This window comes from Octopus sinensis, linkage group LG11 (genome assembly GCF_006345805.1).
Source record: "Octopus sinensis linkage group LG11, ASM634580v1, whole genome shotgun sequence".
NCBI classification, from domain to species: domain Eukaryota; kingdom Metazoa; phylum Mollusca; class Cephalopoda; order Octopoda; family Octopodidae; genus Octopus; species Octopus sinensis.
This window is the reverse complement of record NC_043007.1, coordinates 56,900,560-56,916,693: the sequence shown is the minus strand read 5'-3', so window position 1 is coordinate 56,916,693 and position 16,134 is coordinate 56,900,560. Positions and strand designations below refer to the sequence as shown.

The following is a 16,134-nucleotide window of genomic DNA, read 5'->3' as shown; positions in this document are numbered from 1 at the left end:
TTATTCCAAGAAGAAGCACCGCTGATGCTATTTTACTAGTGAGGCAACTTCAGGAGAAGTACCTAGCCAAAAACAAACCTTTGTATTTGGTTTTTGTTGACACGGAGAAGACCTTAGACAGGGTCCCATGCTCCCTTATCTGGTGGACAATGCAGAAACTAGGGCTAGATGAGTGGTTGGTGAGAGCTGTGCAAGCCATGTACTGGGATGTTGTCAGTAAGGTGAGAGTCAGCAATAAGTATAGCAAAAAATTTAGTGTGCAGGTAGTTCACCAAAGATTGGTTTTTGGCCCCTTCTTGTTTATCATGGTCCTCCAGGCCATAACAGGAATTTAAGACTGGCTGTACTTGGGAGCTCCTCTATGCTGATGACCTTGTTTGCTCAATCACTACCAGAACAAGAGAAGAAATTTCAAGTGTAGAAGAAAGGACTGGAATCAAAGAGCCTTAAAGTTAATTTGCCAAAGACCAAAGTCCTCATAGATAAGGAAACAGACAAATCACTGATCCTTTAGGGAAGGTTGGGGACCAGGTTTTGAAGTGTGATCAACAAATCTAGTGAATGTAAAAACACATTTTAGAAATATTGATCAGGGCATACAAAATTTGGTGATTAAAAAGAAAATCACCTTAAAACACTAAAACCAGTGTAGGAGGTTGTATTTTACCATATGAAGATCACATTTGATTATAAGCCTGCTTGGTTAAGGCTGATCTGGGAGTAAACAACAATAATACAAATACTTTTGTCACTATCATTCATTTTCCAATCTAGCTCAAACTGAGTGGATTTCTTCTGCAGCATATACACCATGCAGTATGTCTCTGACTACTTGGTCCCCACATTGTTTCCACTCCTACACCATAGCCATGTGGCTGGGAGTAAATAAAGCTAAAAGGTTAAATGACTGGGTGTAAGAAAGACTAAATAGCTGTTGATGGACTCACTATACATCCTCATGGCCTACTAGAAATAGATCATGAAAATGTATAGATAGTTCTTCAAATCATATTCTACCACTTGAAAGATGTGTTCGTTGGACAGTGTTGTCTATGCTGTACAAAAATAAATATGATATAGTCATGGATGGGATGCCTTTGATTATAACTCTGCTCAAAGGAGCTGATTCTGAGTTAAACAAAAAGAAGTGATCCAACAATATTCAAACGTCTAAATTTGTGAATGATGGGGAAAAAGAAGTTATGCAACTGTGAAATAAAGCAAAAAAAAATTTCTGTATTTTCTATATCATAATAATAATTTGTTTATTTTCAAATTACATTCCCTTGGTTGTAATGCTATTTTTTATTCCTTGAAATTATATTCTCCAGGTTGTAAAATTGCTGGATTCCAAACGATCTCAAGCTCTTGGTATTTTCTTGTCTAGTCTCCGACTGGAAATGGCAGACATTGAAAATGGTGAGTTTTTATTTAACCCTTTCGTTACCAAACCGCCCAAAGCCGCCCGAAAAAAATTTTGGTTTATGAGACCAAACCGCCCAAAGCCGCCCGAATTTACCTATTCATATTTAAATGAGAATATCAGAGCAAATCTCTTCAGTACATTCGTGAAAACACGTATTATACTTCGTAAACAGTTCAACTACAGTTTTGTACAATAATCGAAGTGTAATTTTAATTCCATGAATTTTGGGAGATTTTTTTCCGAAATTTGTTCCTATTGTGTTTTCAAAATTTGTAATTCTGACAAAAAATGGATACGAATTTCATTATATCAAGCAGCGAGTCAGGATTCGAAGGATTTTCTACTGAAGACCTTCATAAATCTAACTCCATAACTGAAAAAAAAAAGCATGTGGTATTTGATAATGAATCTGATGTTTCATTTTCCGAAAGTGAAAACAGTGAATCTGAGATCTCCGATAGCGATAAAGAAAACGAATTGGCACCTGAATGGAGTGAAAATTTAAAAACTGTTTCTTTCGGTGATTTTTCTGAAGAAACTGGACCAAGCCACAGACTTTCCCAGGAGAGTAAAGCCATAGGCTATTTCTATTTACTTTTTCGAATGAGCCTATTTGAAATCATTACGGCGAAAAAGAACCATTACGCTAAACGTAAACAAAACGAAAGAAAGGATAGTTTGTGGTTTCCCACAACCTTAAATGAAATTAAGACTATTTTGCCATAAATATTATTATGGGTATCAGAAAGTTACCCAGAATAACAAATTCTATCGTAAAATTTTGTTGTATACCCAATTGAATATTAGCTAATAACCCATTTTCTATAGCGATGTTTGAACAAAATTTTAATAATTTTATATTTTGTGGAATTTACCTGTATCTACCTACAATTAGAGTCACTTTGTGACAAAAATTATAGTATAGAATTGGTTGAGAATATTTCATTAAATTATCTTCCAAAAATCAGATTAATATATCGATAAATAAAAAAGTTATAGTTGTTTAATGAAACCAGACTAAATTTATGATTACGTTAGAAATTAATTGAAACACATAAGGGGTGTAATTTGGTCAGAAATATAGTAACGAAAGGGTTAAATATATTGTAATCTTAAGTATCATGACTGTGTTAATTACTTGAAATGCAGGTTTCAAACTAGAAAAGTTTACACACCATAAAAGATTTGATGATTGTGATTGTAGTCATCACAACAGATGATGTTTAACATCACATTTAACCCTTTTGTTATTATATTTCTGTCGAAAAAAGCATTGTTGTGGGTGCTGGTGTTCACATAAAAATCACTGCTGCTGGTGTCACGTAACAAACACTGGTGATGGTGCCAAATAAAAAGGACCCAGTACACTGTATAAAGTGGTTGGCATCCAGCCATAGAAACCAAACCAAAATAGATTATGGAACTTAGTGTGGCCCCTGGCCTTGCCAGTTCCTGTCAGGTCATCTAACTCATGGAAAATGGATGCTAAATGTTGATGATGATGATGACATATACTGCTTTTGTTTCATTTGATTTTGAAAGTTATTAAGAACTTATTAAACTAACTTTGTCATTTTCTAGCTGGTGTTTAGAACAAAGATTAATGTAAAATTTTGATGTAAGGTTTAATTTAGATCACTTAAAAGAATGGAATTTGTATCATAGAATCCAGAGTGGTTTCAGGCAGCTTAGTCCCAAAAGAGTTAAAAGGAAAGACAGTGATTCAGAGTTTGAATGTTAATATGATCAAAGTAGTCTTTCATGCTTATTAGTTAAAAGTATAGTGAGTGTATTTGCTGGTATTGAACATAAAAGAGAATTGTTTAAAATAGCAGCCTGATTATAATGGTTTCAAATTTTTGGCACAAGGCCAGCAATTTTGTGGGAGGGACTTAGTTGAATAGACTAACTTCAGTGCTCAACTGGTACTTATTTCATTGACCCCAAAAGATAAAAGGCAAAGTCAACCTTGATGAGATTTGTACTTAGAACATAAAGGAATTCCACTAAAACAATTTTCCCAGCATGTTAATGATTCTGCTAGCTCCCTGCCTTAGCAGCTTGATAATTATAAATTTGCAGATAAGTTGTTGGAAACACATCTTGGCATCAAATATATTTGCTGATATATGTAGGAATGGCAGCTGTGCCAGTACTCTGTGGATGGATGATATATGGTGAGAAGAGTGGAGAGATGTTGTGAACTGATTGTAGAAGGGTAAATACAAGGGGTGTTTGGGAAGATATAGTAAGGTCACACCTGAGGATTTTGTACCTCACAGAAAGGAGTATACAAATCCAGGCCTTTTGGAAATAACTATTATAAGTGAGTGTGAACTTTTTTAATACTCCCTGTATTAATCCATTAGCATTTAAACTGGCCATGTCAAGTCCAAATATTTTACCTGTTTTATGTTCAAACTGACCAGATCCAGCCTTTTGCACCAACCCTGCAATGTCATTCTAAAAATAAATAATCACATCATCAAAATCATGTAAGTATAATATAATAAATGATTGATTCAAAGCAATGGGAATAAATAAGCATTACATTTGAGAGTAATCTGAATGTCAAAAGGTTAAAACATGTTAACTAGAAAAGACTAAATGGTGAAGAGAAATCAGCCAGTCATTGACTAATATTGTTTTGATTCTGTTGACAAGTATTGACAAATATAGGGTGCTAAGGTATTTTAGGGCATACCTTTTTTGGATCATTGCTGAATACTTTGATGATCTATATAATCTTTGTTCCATAAAATAATAATGGCAGACCTTCAGCTTTTTCAAGAAATGAAGAGGCATGCTGTTATTGTGGTTATAAAGGCTGAGCGTAGTAATTCAGAAATATCTCGAGTTTTAAAAGTTGCCAGATTTTTCATCTACAAAGTTTGTAAGGAGCTAGAGACTGAAGCTGGAAACATCACCAGTATCAAAGCATAAAAAGCATTCTAAACACTCTGAAATCATCAGAACACCTGAATTTATCCAACAAGTTCAGCAGACCATTGATTACATCATCATCATCATTTAACGTCCGCTTTCCATGCTAGCATGGGTTGGACGATTTGACTGATGACTGGTGAACCAGATAGCTGCACCAGGCTCCAATCTGATCTGGCAGAGTTTCTACAGCTGGATGCCCTTCCTGATGCCAACAACTCCGAGTGTGTAGTGGGTGCTTTTACGTGCCAATGGTATGAGGGCCAGTCTGGCGGTAGTGGCAATGGCCACGCTCAAATGGTGTTTTTTACATGCCACCTGCACGGGAGTCAGTCCAGTGGCACTGGCAACAAACTCACTCGAATGTTTAGTTCACGTGCCAGTAAGGCGATACTGGTAACGATCACGTTCAAATGGTGCTTTTTATGTCCCACCGGCACGGAAGCCAGACAGTTGCTCTGGCAGTGATCCCACTTGGATGGAGCTGTTAGCACTCCACTGACACGGGTACCAGTCATCGAATTTGGTTCAATTTTGATTTCACTTGCTCCAACAGGTCTTCGCATGCAGAGTTTAGTGTCCAATGAAGGAAGGTTGGCATGGGTGCCAGTCATCAAATTTGGTTCAATTCGATGGACAATCTCAGAAAGTCCATGAGGTCAATTGTAAAAGATATCCATGTGTCAGAAGGAACAGTCAGAAATGGTGTCCACAAAGACATCAAATATAAGTCTTATATGATGAAAGGTCAATTTGTCCAAAAAAGCAAAAGAAAATTACTACATCATATATAAAAGGCTCTTAAACAAACTGAAAAATCCAGCAAAAAAAGATTTGATTTGGTTTTTCTCAAATGAGAAAAGCTTCGACCAAGATCAAAGAGTTAACAGAAGAAGTGACATGTTTATTTGCAGACCATTCTGAAGTTCCAAGTGCTATGCATTCAACATTTCCTGCAACTGTCATGGTTTTATGGGTTGTCAGCAATGAAGGACATTTGATGCCTCCTTACTTCTTTCCACAAAGCCTTAGAGTTAACTCTGCTGCCTACTTTGAGGTCCTGGAAATAATTGTTAAGCCCTGGATAGACAGTGAATGCAATAGAAGGCCATATGTGTTTCAGTAAGACTCACACATGGCTCTAGTAACACAGGAATGGATGACTGAAAATTTTCATGATTACATAACCCCTAACGTTTGGCCTCCTAATTCCCCAGATCTCAATCCATTGGACAATTACATGTGGAGCATTGTTGAGAGAGAGATCAATAAACACGCACATAACACCAAAGATTTGATTAAAGCTGCCATAGAATAATGTCCAAAATGAACCACTTGATTTGAATATTTAGATGATTTAGATCTCATATAGAAGCAGATGTTGAAGCTGAAGGTGGCTTTATTGAATAACATTATAGAAAAGAAGGTTTATTTTTATCCTCATAGAATTTTTTGATAAATAAAGTTATCTGTTATTATATATCTGTTTTTCTATAAACATAAATCTGTCCTCAAATATCTTATGCACTCTGTAAATGGACATGGGTATAGGCATGGCTGTGTGGCTTGCTTCTCAGCCACATGGTCCCGAGTTCAGTTCCACTGCATGGCACTTTGGGCAAGTGTCTCTACTATAGCTTTCAGCTGACCAATGCCTTGTGAGTGGACTTGATAGATGGAAACTGAAAGAAGCCTGTCATGTGTGTGTGTTTGTCCCCCGCCATAGGTTGACAACCAGTGTTGATTTGTTTAGTTTCTCATAACTTAGCAGTTTGTCAGAAGAGACCAACAGAATAAGTACTAGGTTTAAGGAAAAGATAAAATAAGTCCTAGGATCGATTTGTTCAACTAGAACCCTTGAAGGTGGTGCCCCAGCATGGCCACAGTCAGATTAATATAACAAGTAAAAGATAAGATAAAAGATAGGCTTGGATGTATGGTTAAGAAGTTTACCTCTCAACTGTGTGGTTCTGGCTTTGATCCCACAATGTAACACCTAGGTCAACCGTCTTCTGATAAATGAAGGGCTGTTTTCTGAAAGACAGTTTCTTGGATTCACTGTAGTTGTATGTGCATATGTGTACATATATAGATATGCTCAAATGATTTGTACTTACACTCCAAAATCTTTACTGAGGGCTAAGTCTACATAGTAAAGAGTAATGGAGTCAGTGATGTAAATAAACAAGTGAAACTGCTTGGGTTTGATACAAAATATTTTCTGTGTCTTTATACACTGTGTAAGCTCGCTCTGTTAATATATAAATATCTATATATTTCATCATTATCATCATCATCATCATCATCATTGTTTAATATCTGCCTTCCATGCTGGCATGGGTTGGGTGGTTTGACAGGAGCTGGCCAGGCAGAAGACTATGTTTTGGCAGGGTTTTTACAGCTGGATGCCCTTCCTAATACTTGAATATTCATTGACTGAAAATTTTCAGTCTTTGATTTCTCTCAATCTACAAGTATACATGAATTTTGTATATCTTACCCAAGCGGTTTTATTTGTTTACTAGTAACATTATCTCCATATCTGCTCACCTGGATTCCTCTTGTAACCACTCTTTATCCCATGGACTTAATCCTTGGTGGAGATTTCAGAGTGTAGGTTCTATATTGAGCATCTCTTGATCTCATCTGTTGACTCTATCCCATATATAGATGTATGTGCATGCTTATGTGTATTTGCAGGGTACATTGTTTTGGAGTGAAAAAAAATAATGAAATACTTAGATAAGTTTCAATGGTCCATTCCATAATTCTGCTCTATCAGAACTCGTTGCTATTCATTATTTAGTGTTGTTAGTCTTCTGCTATTATCAACTGTCCAAGGAAACTTTTAGATAAATTATCTATTTTATCTTACAGCTATCCTCTCATTTGATACATCACTTATGGACTTGGAGAAGTTAAAAACACTTTATGAGATTGTAAGTATCTGAGTTCTTCTTTTACCTTTTACTTGTTTCTGTCATTGGACTGGTACTTATTCTGTCAGTCACATTTGCCAAACCACCAAGTTACAGGGATGTAAACAAACCAGCACTGGTTGTCAAGCAATGGTAGAGCGCACACACAGATGCAAAGACAAACGCGCGCGCACACACACACACACGTGATGGTCATCATTCAGTTTCAAACTACCAAAGCTAATCACAATGCTTTGATCAACCTGAGGCTATAGTAGAAGACACTTGCCACACAGTGAGACTGAACCCGGAACCATGTGGTTGAGAAGGAAACTTCTCACACAGCCATGCCAGTGCCTACTGGTCATTGTAACCCTATGAAGTAAATATCTTGCTGGCTCATGTAATCCTATAATATCTTAAATGTCTTCCTTGTCATCCGTGTAAAAATATATTTTCCTATTTTTGATATTTTGATATTTTAAAAATTTATTCTCAGTTATAATTTCCCAGGTATTTGCTGTTGTTGAATTTCAGACAAAATACAATGCAACTTTTAATGTTTGCCCTTCCAGGGTTAATAAAATAAATACCAGTGAAATACCGCTACTTACTTATTGTTACACATGTAACTGTCGATTCTCTCTCCTGCAAATTTCTGGCCTTGTTCCTATGTAAGAAATCATTACTATTGATATTTTCAGAGAGGTGAGAAAGCAGAATTGCAGAAAATTGAAGACAGAATTGCAAAGAATCCTGATGTGGCCCTTGATAAACCTGAACAGTATGTATTGTTATGATAATTGCTGTTATTTAGACCCAAGTTAGCCTTGATTGAGTAGTCTTCAGCAGTTCCAGCTGTGTTTATCTTACTTTCTTTTATTGATTTAATGTATCTAGGATTGAATAGATGGGGCATGAGTAGGATCATTGGAGTATGAACATTGTAGCTATGTGTGGGAACTGATGCATGCTGCAGGTTTCATTAAACATCAGCATCTCACATACTCATCATCGTTATGGCTGGGTTCCAACTTTGGTCAGTACTCATTAAAATATTACAAATTCTGTTTTAGAACCTCGTTGAGAGGCAAACAAAACCATGAAGGAGCTTTTATGTGTTTGCATGACTTGCTAATATTTACAGCTAAATCTCACTCAAATCATACACTCTATGCTTTTTGGTTAGAGGCTGTGCTGCTTTTAGGAAAAAATATATTGATATGTTTTACTTGCTTCAGTCAGTGGTCTGTGGCCATACTCGGGCACTACCCTGAAGGGTTTTAGTCAAATGAATTGACCCTTTTACTCACATTTTTAAGCCTGGTCATCTATTCTATTGCTCTCTTATGCTGTGCTATTAAGCTATAGGGATGTAAACAAACTGATACTGTTGTCAAGCAGTTGCAGGGGACAAACACAAAGGCACACACACATATATGATGGGCTTCTTACAGTTTCTATCTACTAAAGAAGCCAGTCACAAGGCTTTGGTCAGCCTAGAGCTATAGCAGAAGACACTTGGGACTGAACCGAGAACTGTGAAGTTGAGAATCAAACTTCTTGCCACAAAGCCATGCCTATATCTTTAGAAACAATTTGATAGGAAAGAAAAAATATATTCTTTAGTACTAAATTACTATATAGACTTATGGCTGATAATTTGATATCATTGGTACTGGAAAAATGCTTCATTGTATTTAATTACTTCTGTTTATGTTCTGTGTTCATATCCTGTTTAGGTCATTTTTTTCCTTTCATTATTCAACTGTCAATAAAACAAAATGAATTATGTACTTGGAGATAATTAAGACAACCATACTCTCTCCTAAAACATTTGCTTTTTACCTCTGATAGAAGTATTATTACTTAAGAAAACATTTGTCTTTGATTCCAGCTCAGGTTAGTTTATTAGAAATAAATTTACAAATACCTAAAATTAGACGAAACAAAACTATTTTAATGAGATCTTAGGGCACTTAAGATATACTTTACAATGTATATTTTTGTCTCTCTATGCTCTGTGTTCTGGTGCCATATATATATATATATATATATATATATATATAGGTGCAGGCATGGCTGTGTGGCTAAGAAGTTTACTTCTCAACCACATGGTTTCAGGTTTAGTTCCACTGTATGACACCTTGAGCATGTGTCTTCTATTATAGGCCTTGTGAGTGGATTTGGTAGACAAAAACTGAAACAGGCCCATTGTGTATGCATGTGTGAGTTGGTGACTCCTTGTCTTTACATTGCATAATAGTCGTAAACAAGTGTCACTGTCATATGGTAGTGTTCTTCAATTCCAGTCTTCCAAAAAAATGTCTGGCCATGGGTAAATATTACCTAACTAAGAAATAGGTGAGGGTTGGCAACAGGAAGGGCATCTGACCATAGGCAACCTGCCTCAACAAATTCTCTCCAAAACATGTGAGCATGGAAAAGTTGATGTCAAAACAGTGATGATGATTATGATATATGTGTGTGTGTGTGTGTATATATATATATGTATATGTATGTATGTATGTATATGTGTATTTACTTTTCAGATTTTTACATGACCTCAATCAAATACCTGACTATGCTGAACGGATATTCTGCTTTATATTTCAATCTACATTCCAAGAAAACATATCAGTCTTGGAAAATAAACTGAACAATTTAAAGATGACATGTGAAGTGAGTAAACATTGTTTCTTTAAGCCTAATTATGTTGTTTTTTTTATGTGACTGGCTATAAATTTATAGTATTCAAGATTATAACCTATTCACCAGCTGGTTGTTATTGTCAAAGTATACATTTGTGTAAACCTAACTGCTTCAATAGAATAGAAAATATCTTAAGTTCATAAAGAGACCTCAAGAAGAAAGATAATGCTAGGCATGGCTTGCTGTATTGGTAACATACCATGATATTTAACCCTTTAGCATTTGAATCGGCCATATCAGGCCAATATTCAAACTGGTGATAGCCAGCCTTTCACATCTATCCTACAATGTAATTCTAAGCATAAACCATTATACTATCGAAATCTCAAAGCTACAAGGTAATGCATGATTAATTAAAATAATGTGAATAAATAAGCATTGCATTTGGCAGAGTTATCTGAATGCTAAAGGCTTAATGGTTGTGTTTCTAGAGAGCAATCTGTTCTGACTTTTGCTATCTCAAACGTCTTTAAAAAGACGCTACAGGAAAGAAACATCTCTTTGCTGTAAGCTGGCCTCAATCCCAGCTGCTGCAGTTTGTAATAAACTGGAGTTTTATGGAATTTTATCTTAAGGAAATAGTTTCTTTTCATAAGGTAATGAGTTTAGAAGATCTGTGAAAGGAGCCCCTATCCTTTTTTGTGAGCCTGAGAAAATTTATATAACCTGACATGAAGAGATATCTTGGCTGGATTTTCTTTCAGTATTTTATTTGTTAGTTAACTACTACTTTTATTTTATTGAAGCAGTGTCATTACAACTGGTCATCCTTTGCTTTTGGAGACTGGAAGAAAATAGTCCTTTAGTTGAAAAACAGATAATGGTTGGTGACAAGATGGGAATCCAGTTGTAGAATGCTGTCTGAAATATGTTTTCATCCATCCTAAGCTAACATGGAAAAATGAATGTTAAGTAAATGAATGAATGAATTTTGTGGTATGACGCAACTTACACTGATTTCTTTATGCAAGCTTGGCAAGGTGAAAACAGCAATGAGATATATCTTCCACTGATAGAACGTCATTGCACTACAGGGTTCATTAATGCTAGGATTTATGCTTTGGCACTGAAAGTTAATAAAACTTTCATTAATTATAGTGATGTCTTGTAGCTGATATCATTGTACTGCTTCTCATCTGGTCTATTTTATAAGCAAGTGGTTTGAAGCTGGGGAACATAAAATATAACTCCAGTGATGAGATCTGGAAGATGATTGTAGTAAATATATATCTGGAAGTTCATCAGAAATTGTTGCAGCTCATTTTTTTTTCAGTAGCTTTTTGATAGTGATAGTGGTGGTGGTTTTAGTAGTAGTAGTAGTAGTAGTAGTAGTAGTAGTGTACTACTACTACTACTATACTACTACTACTACTACTACTACTACTACTACTTCTTCTTCTTCTTCTTCTTCTTCTTCTTCTTCTTCTTCTTCTTCTTCTTCTTCTTCTTCTTCTTCTTCTTCTTCTTCTTCTTCTTCTTCTTCTTCTTATTATTATTATTATTATTATTATTACTTCTCCAGTAGCCTTTGGAAGGTTTTTATCTCAGTAACTCACTAATGCAAGTTTTGTTTTATTGATAGATACTGAAGTTGATTTCAAATAAGGCCCAGAAACTAGGAATATAATCTATCTGCTGTTTTCATCATAATAATTACATTCTGGGTGGGATTGTCATGGAAAGGGAGGTGAAAAATTACTGAAGGCCTAAGTAAAACAGTATAATCCAAGACCAATAAATATGCTGACTGAACCAGCACAATGGAGGCTGTTGCTTACAAGTATGTTGGGTGAAAGCCAGCCAGAATATCAGAGCTTAAAAGCAATGATGTTATTATGTGGACTCAGGGTGGCCCTCATAGAGCAAACGTTGAACTGAAGTATCTGGTACCTTGCTGTATTCAAGATGATATGTCCTCCACAGAAGTGTTTATGTCACCCGCTCTGCTAAAGAGGATTGGCCTGCATGAGCCCTGTCCTGGTGCTGCATAAAAAGCACCTGTGCTGGAGCCATGTATTAGCACCTATGCTGGTGCCACATAAAAGTGCCTGTGCTATGTAAAAAGTTCCTCACACACTGCCAAATGGTTGACGTTAGGAAGGGCATCCAGTCAAACTGTCCAGCCCATGCCAGCATCGGAAATAGGCGTTAATGGCTGATAATGATAATGATGCTGGTTGAATGAGCAGATGCAATCAACAGATCTGTTGTTAGTAATATGTATGAAGGTGGTTGTAATATGTATGAAGGTAGTAGCAGCGTTATTGGTGGTGACAAACCAGTTCTAAAACACGTACAGCATTATTCCTCATTATCTTTCAGGTACATATTTACTATTACTGCATTTCTGTTTCCATTAATACTGTTGTATTGTATTCACCGTCATGACCTCTTAGCCTTTCGTATGTTTCCCCACTGCTATTTATTTGTCTAGGCTGAATGATTAAATGCACCATAGTGTAATGCTTCGAAACACATCACCGACGTACATTTAAAGGGAAATAACTTTGTTTTAGGCAATGGTGACTGGCGTGTCTATAAGAAGAATGCTCTCCCTTGTCTTAACTATGGGAAACTATATGAACGGAGGTAATCTATATTTATAGTTTCTTGTCATTATTGTAGTTTTTTATAATGTTTTTGCCAGAATCATAAAACACGAATTACTTATTAATATTAAACATTATTAATATGATATAAATTATTAATAATATATATTTATGTGAAACAGGATGAGACCCATTGATGCTTAAGCAGAACTAGTTTGTTAAGGAGGCCCATCAGTTTACTAAGGTCTTATTGCTCAATACTTTAATAAAAATAAATAAATAAAAATAACTTTTAAAGTCCATAGAATACCTGATGTCTGATAGTAAGACCCAATCTTGTTATTTAGTGGAGGAAATATAAACTTTCCTTGGATAGGCTGGTTGTCTATCTCATGTAATATTCTAAAGTGTATTGTAGGAACTCGTTACTTAAGAACTGGTAGTGTCCATTCTGCTATTTCATTGATACTTGGTTCTTGGTTGCATGTCAGTACATGTGGCGTTATTATAATGTAGTATTTCCCCCAGGGCTTTGGAACTAGTTTGTCAATATTGTAACTAATTTCTTTTATATTTAGGTCACATGAAACGTGGTCAAGCTGATGGATTTGGGCTGGAGATTTTATCAAAACTGAAGGATGTTAAAAGTAAGGTAATCTCTCATTTTCTACTTTCTTCTGGAATTTCCTATGGAAGTGAAGTGAACAATTTTGGACCAAGCTGGATTATAAACCTAAGACAAATGTTCTGCATCTTAGTTTGTGGGCAGCATTTGACTTTGTTTCTCTTGCAGAGCTATAAAAAAAATTCTATGTCAATATCAAGAATTTGGTTTCAGGCTTGAAGTACAAGGAAAGATCATGTATTTAAGATTATTGTAACTTATTCTAACTTTGCATGGTGGATATAAAACCACCTATTAGACTATATAATAACATATGCTACTGAAGTAGTGTTAAAATATACTGTGATAAATTATCAATTTAGATAATGGATTTTTTGAATGAAATTTAGACTTGTCCTCCATAGCAGAAATGTTAAGATTGTATCCCCTGGTGAAGAGGGTTGGTTTGCAAGAGTCCTGTTTCAGTGCCATGTAAAAACACTCATGGCAGTGGCATGTTAAAAGCACCCAGCACACACTGTAAAGTGGTTGGCATTAGGAAGGGCATCCAGCCATAGAAACCAAACCAAGTCACACTGGAACCTGGTGCACCTCTCTGGCTTGCCAACTCTGGTCAAACAATCCAACCTATGTCAGTATGGAAAATGGACTTTAAAGGAAGATGGTGGTTTGTTGAATCTTTTTCTTGTATAGTTTCACTAATCAAGTGAAATAATTCTCAGCTAAACAAACTTGCTGATATAGCTCTACCTGGGTATGTATCTAGTCTAGGAGAAAATACCTACTTTAAACCATAACTGCTATTATTTCTAATTTATTTCAGAGTAGACTTGAAGGATTCCCGACTTTCAGTTCTCCATTTACTCCCTCGTGGTATTACTGTAGAACTAAATGGATAGTGTTGGTCTCTATTCAAGCTCAGTAATTGAACAACTATTCATAGAACAGGCCTAATAGAAACCGTTTTGCATTTTTAGTAACATTGTTTTGCTGTTCTTAGTTTGCTTTTCTGTCCATCAATTACAGTTTCATCACCTTTATAGGATTGTATATCATGGATTTGCTATGTATCATTCTTTGAATAAGCATGTAATGTCTGCATCATTAATTTACATATTAGTGTATGTGTACTCAAGAAGACCTGCCCACCACAACAGAATAGGGATCCTTAAACCAAGGCACCATGTAAAAAGCATTGCTGTGGGTGTTGGTGCCACATAAGAAGCACTGTGCTGGTGCTATGTAAAAAAAGTAACCAGTACGCTCTATATAGTGATTGGTATTTGGAAGGACATCCACCTGTAGAAACTAAGCCAAAACAGACTATGGAACTTGGTGTGGCTCCTGGCCTTGCCACTTCCTGTCAAGTTGTTCAACCCATGCCAGCATAGAATACGAATGTTGAGTGTTGATGATGATGATGAATTAGTACCCATATATGAATTAGTACCCATATGAAAGGTTGCTGAATAAAGAAAATGAATGGGATAAAGAGAGTCTGCCGAATGTTGACCCAACAGAGGGACCAACTATCCGAGTTGATAGTTCCGTGGTAGCTAAGGCAATTAGAAGCATGAAGACAGGGAAAGCCCCAGGCCCATCAGGAATCACTGCAGAGATGCTCAAAATGTCTAGCAGTGTCGGCTATAGCCTAGTCACCCGTATAGTTAATCAGGTGATACACAAAGGAGTCATACCCAATGACTGGTGTAGCAGCATAATAGTCAACTGCTACAAAGGTAAAGGTGACGCCCTAGATACAAATAACTACAGAGGTATCAAGCTGTTGGATCAGGTGATGAAGGTTACGGAGAGGGTCATAGCCCAACTAATTAGAGAGAGAGTTAGTTTAGATGAGATGCAGTTTGTGCCAGGGAAAAGTACCACTGATGCTATATTCCTGGTAAGGCAGCTGCAGGAGAAATACCTAGCCAAAGATAAGCCCCTGTACCTGGCTTTTGTTGACATGGAGAAAGCCTTCGACAGGGTCCCCCCGATCCCTTATCTGGTGGTCAATGAGGAAACTAGGGATAGATGAATGGTTAGTGAGAGCTGTGCGAGCCATGTATAGGGACGCTGCTAGTAAGGTGAGGGTTGGCAACGAGTACAGTGAAGAATTCCGGGTAGAGGTAGGGGCCCACCAAGGCTCAGTCCTCAGCCCCCTCCTATTTATCATAGTCCTCCAATAACGGAGGAATTCAAGACAGGATGCCCTTGGGAGCTCCTCTATGCTGATGACCTTGCTCTAATTGCTGAGTCGCTATCAGAACTGGAGGAGAAGTTTCAGGTGTGGAAACAAGGATTAGAATCGAAGGGCCTCAGAGTCAATCTAGCTAAAACCAAAGTCGTAATCAGTAGGAAGGTAGACAAATCACAAACGCCTTCAGGTAGATGGCCCTGCTCGATCTGTAGAAAAGGTGTAGGTAGAAACTCTATAAGATGCACCAAGTGTAAGCTATGGACACATAAGAGGTGCAGCAATGTCAAAGGAAGGCTAACTAGGAAGATGGTTTTTGTATGTGGCAGATGCTCAGGAACAATAAACAGTGAAAATGCTCTGAGACCAACTTCCGTCACTTTCCAGGGAGAAAAACTAGAAATAGTTGATAGTTTCCGTTACCTAGGTGACCAAGTCAGCAGCGGGGGCGGGTGTGCTGAAAGTGTAACTGCTAGAGTAAGAATAGCTTGGGCAAAGTTCAGAGAGCTCTTACCTCTGCTGGTGACAAAAGGCCTCTCGCACAGAATAAAAGGCAGACTGTATGATGCGTGTGTACGAACAGCCATGCTACATGGCAGTGAAACATGGGCCGTGACTGCTGAGGATATGCGTAAGTTCGCAAGAAATGAAGCCAGTATGCTCCGATGGATGTGTAATGTCAGTACTCATACTCAGCAGAGTGTAAGTACCTTGAGAGAAAAGCTGGACCTAAGAAGCATCAGTTGTGGTGTGCAAGAGAGACG

At 36.8% G+C, this 16,134-nt stretch overlaps 1 protein-coding gene across 9 annotated transcripts in view; it reads left to right on the top strand.

Annotated features, from left to right (window-relative positions):
* The window catches only part of LOC115217296 (formin-2), a 160,060-nt gene that overhangs the window by 100,474 nt on the left and 43,452 nt on the right, over nucleotides 1-16,134 (top strand). For all 9 annotated transcript variants that reach the window (XR_005001301.1, XR_005001302.1, XR_005001303.1 and 6 more), the window contains 6 exons: nucleotides 1,332-1,419; nucleotides 7,247-7,308; nucleotides 7,992-8,071; nucleotides 9,840-9,969; nucleotides 12,516-12,588; nucleotides 13,127-13,200. Coding sequence is in view for 1 of the 9 variants with exons in the window: in XM_029786941.2 (XP_029642801.1) it covers nucleotides 1,332-1,419; nucleotides 7,247-7,308; nucleotides 7,992-8,071; nucleotides 9,840-9,969; nucleotides 12,516-12,588; nucleotides 13,127-13,200 (507 nt within the window). In the remaining 8 variants the exon portion in view is untranslated. The remainder of the gene's footprint in view (nucleotides 1-1,331; nucleotides 1,420-7,246; nucleotides 7,309-7,991; nucleotides 8,072-9,839; nucleotides 9,970-12,515; nucleotides 12,589-13,126; nucleotides 13,201-16,134) is intronic.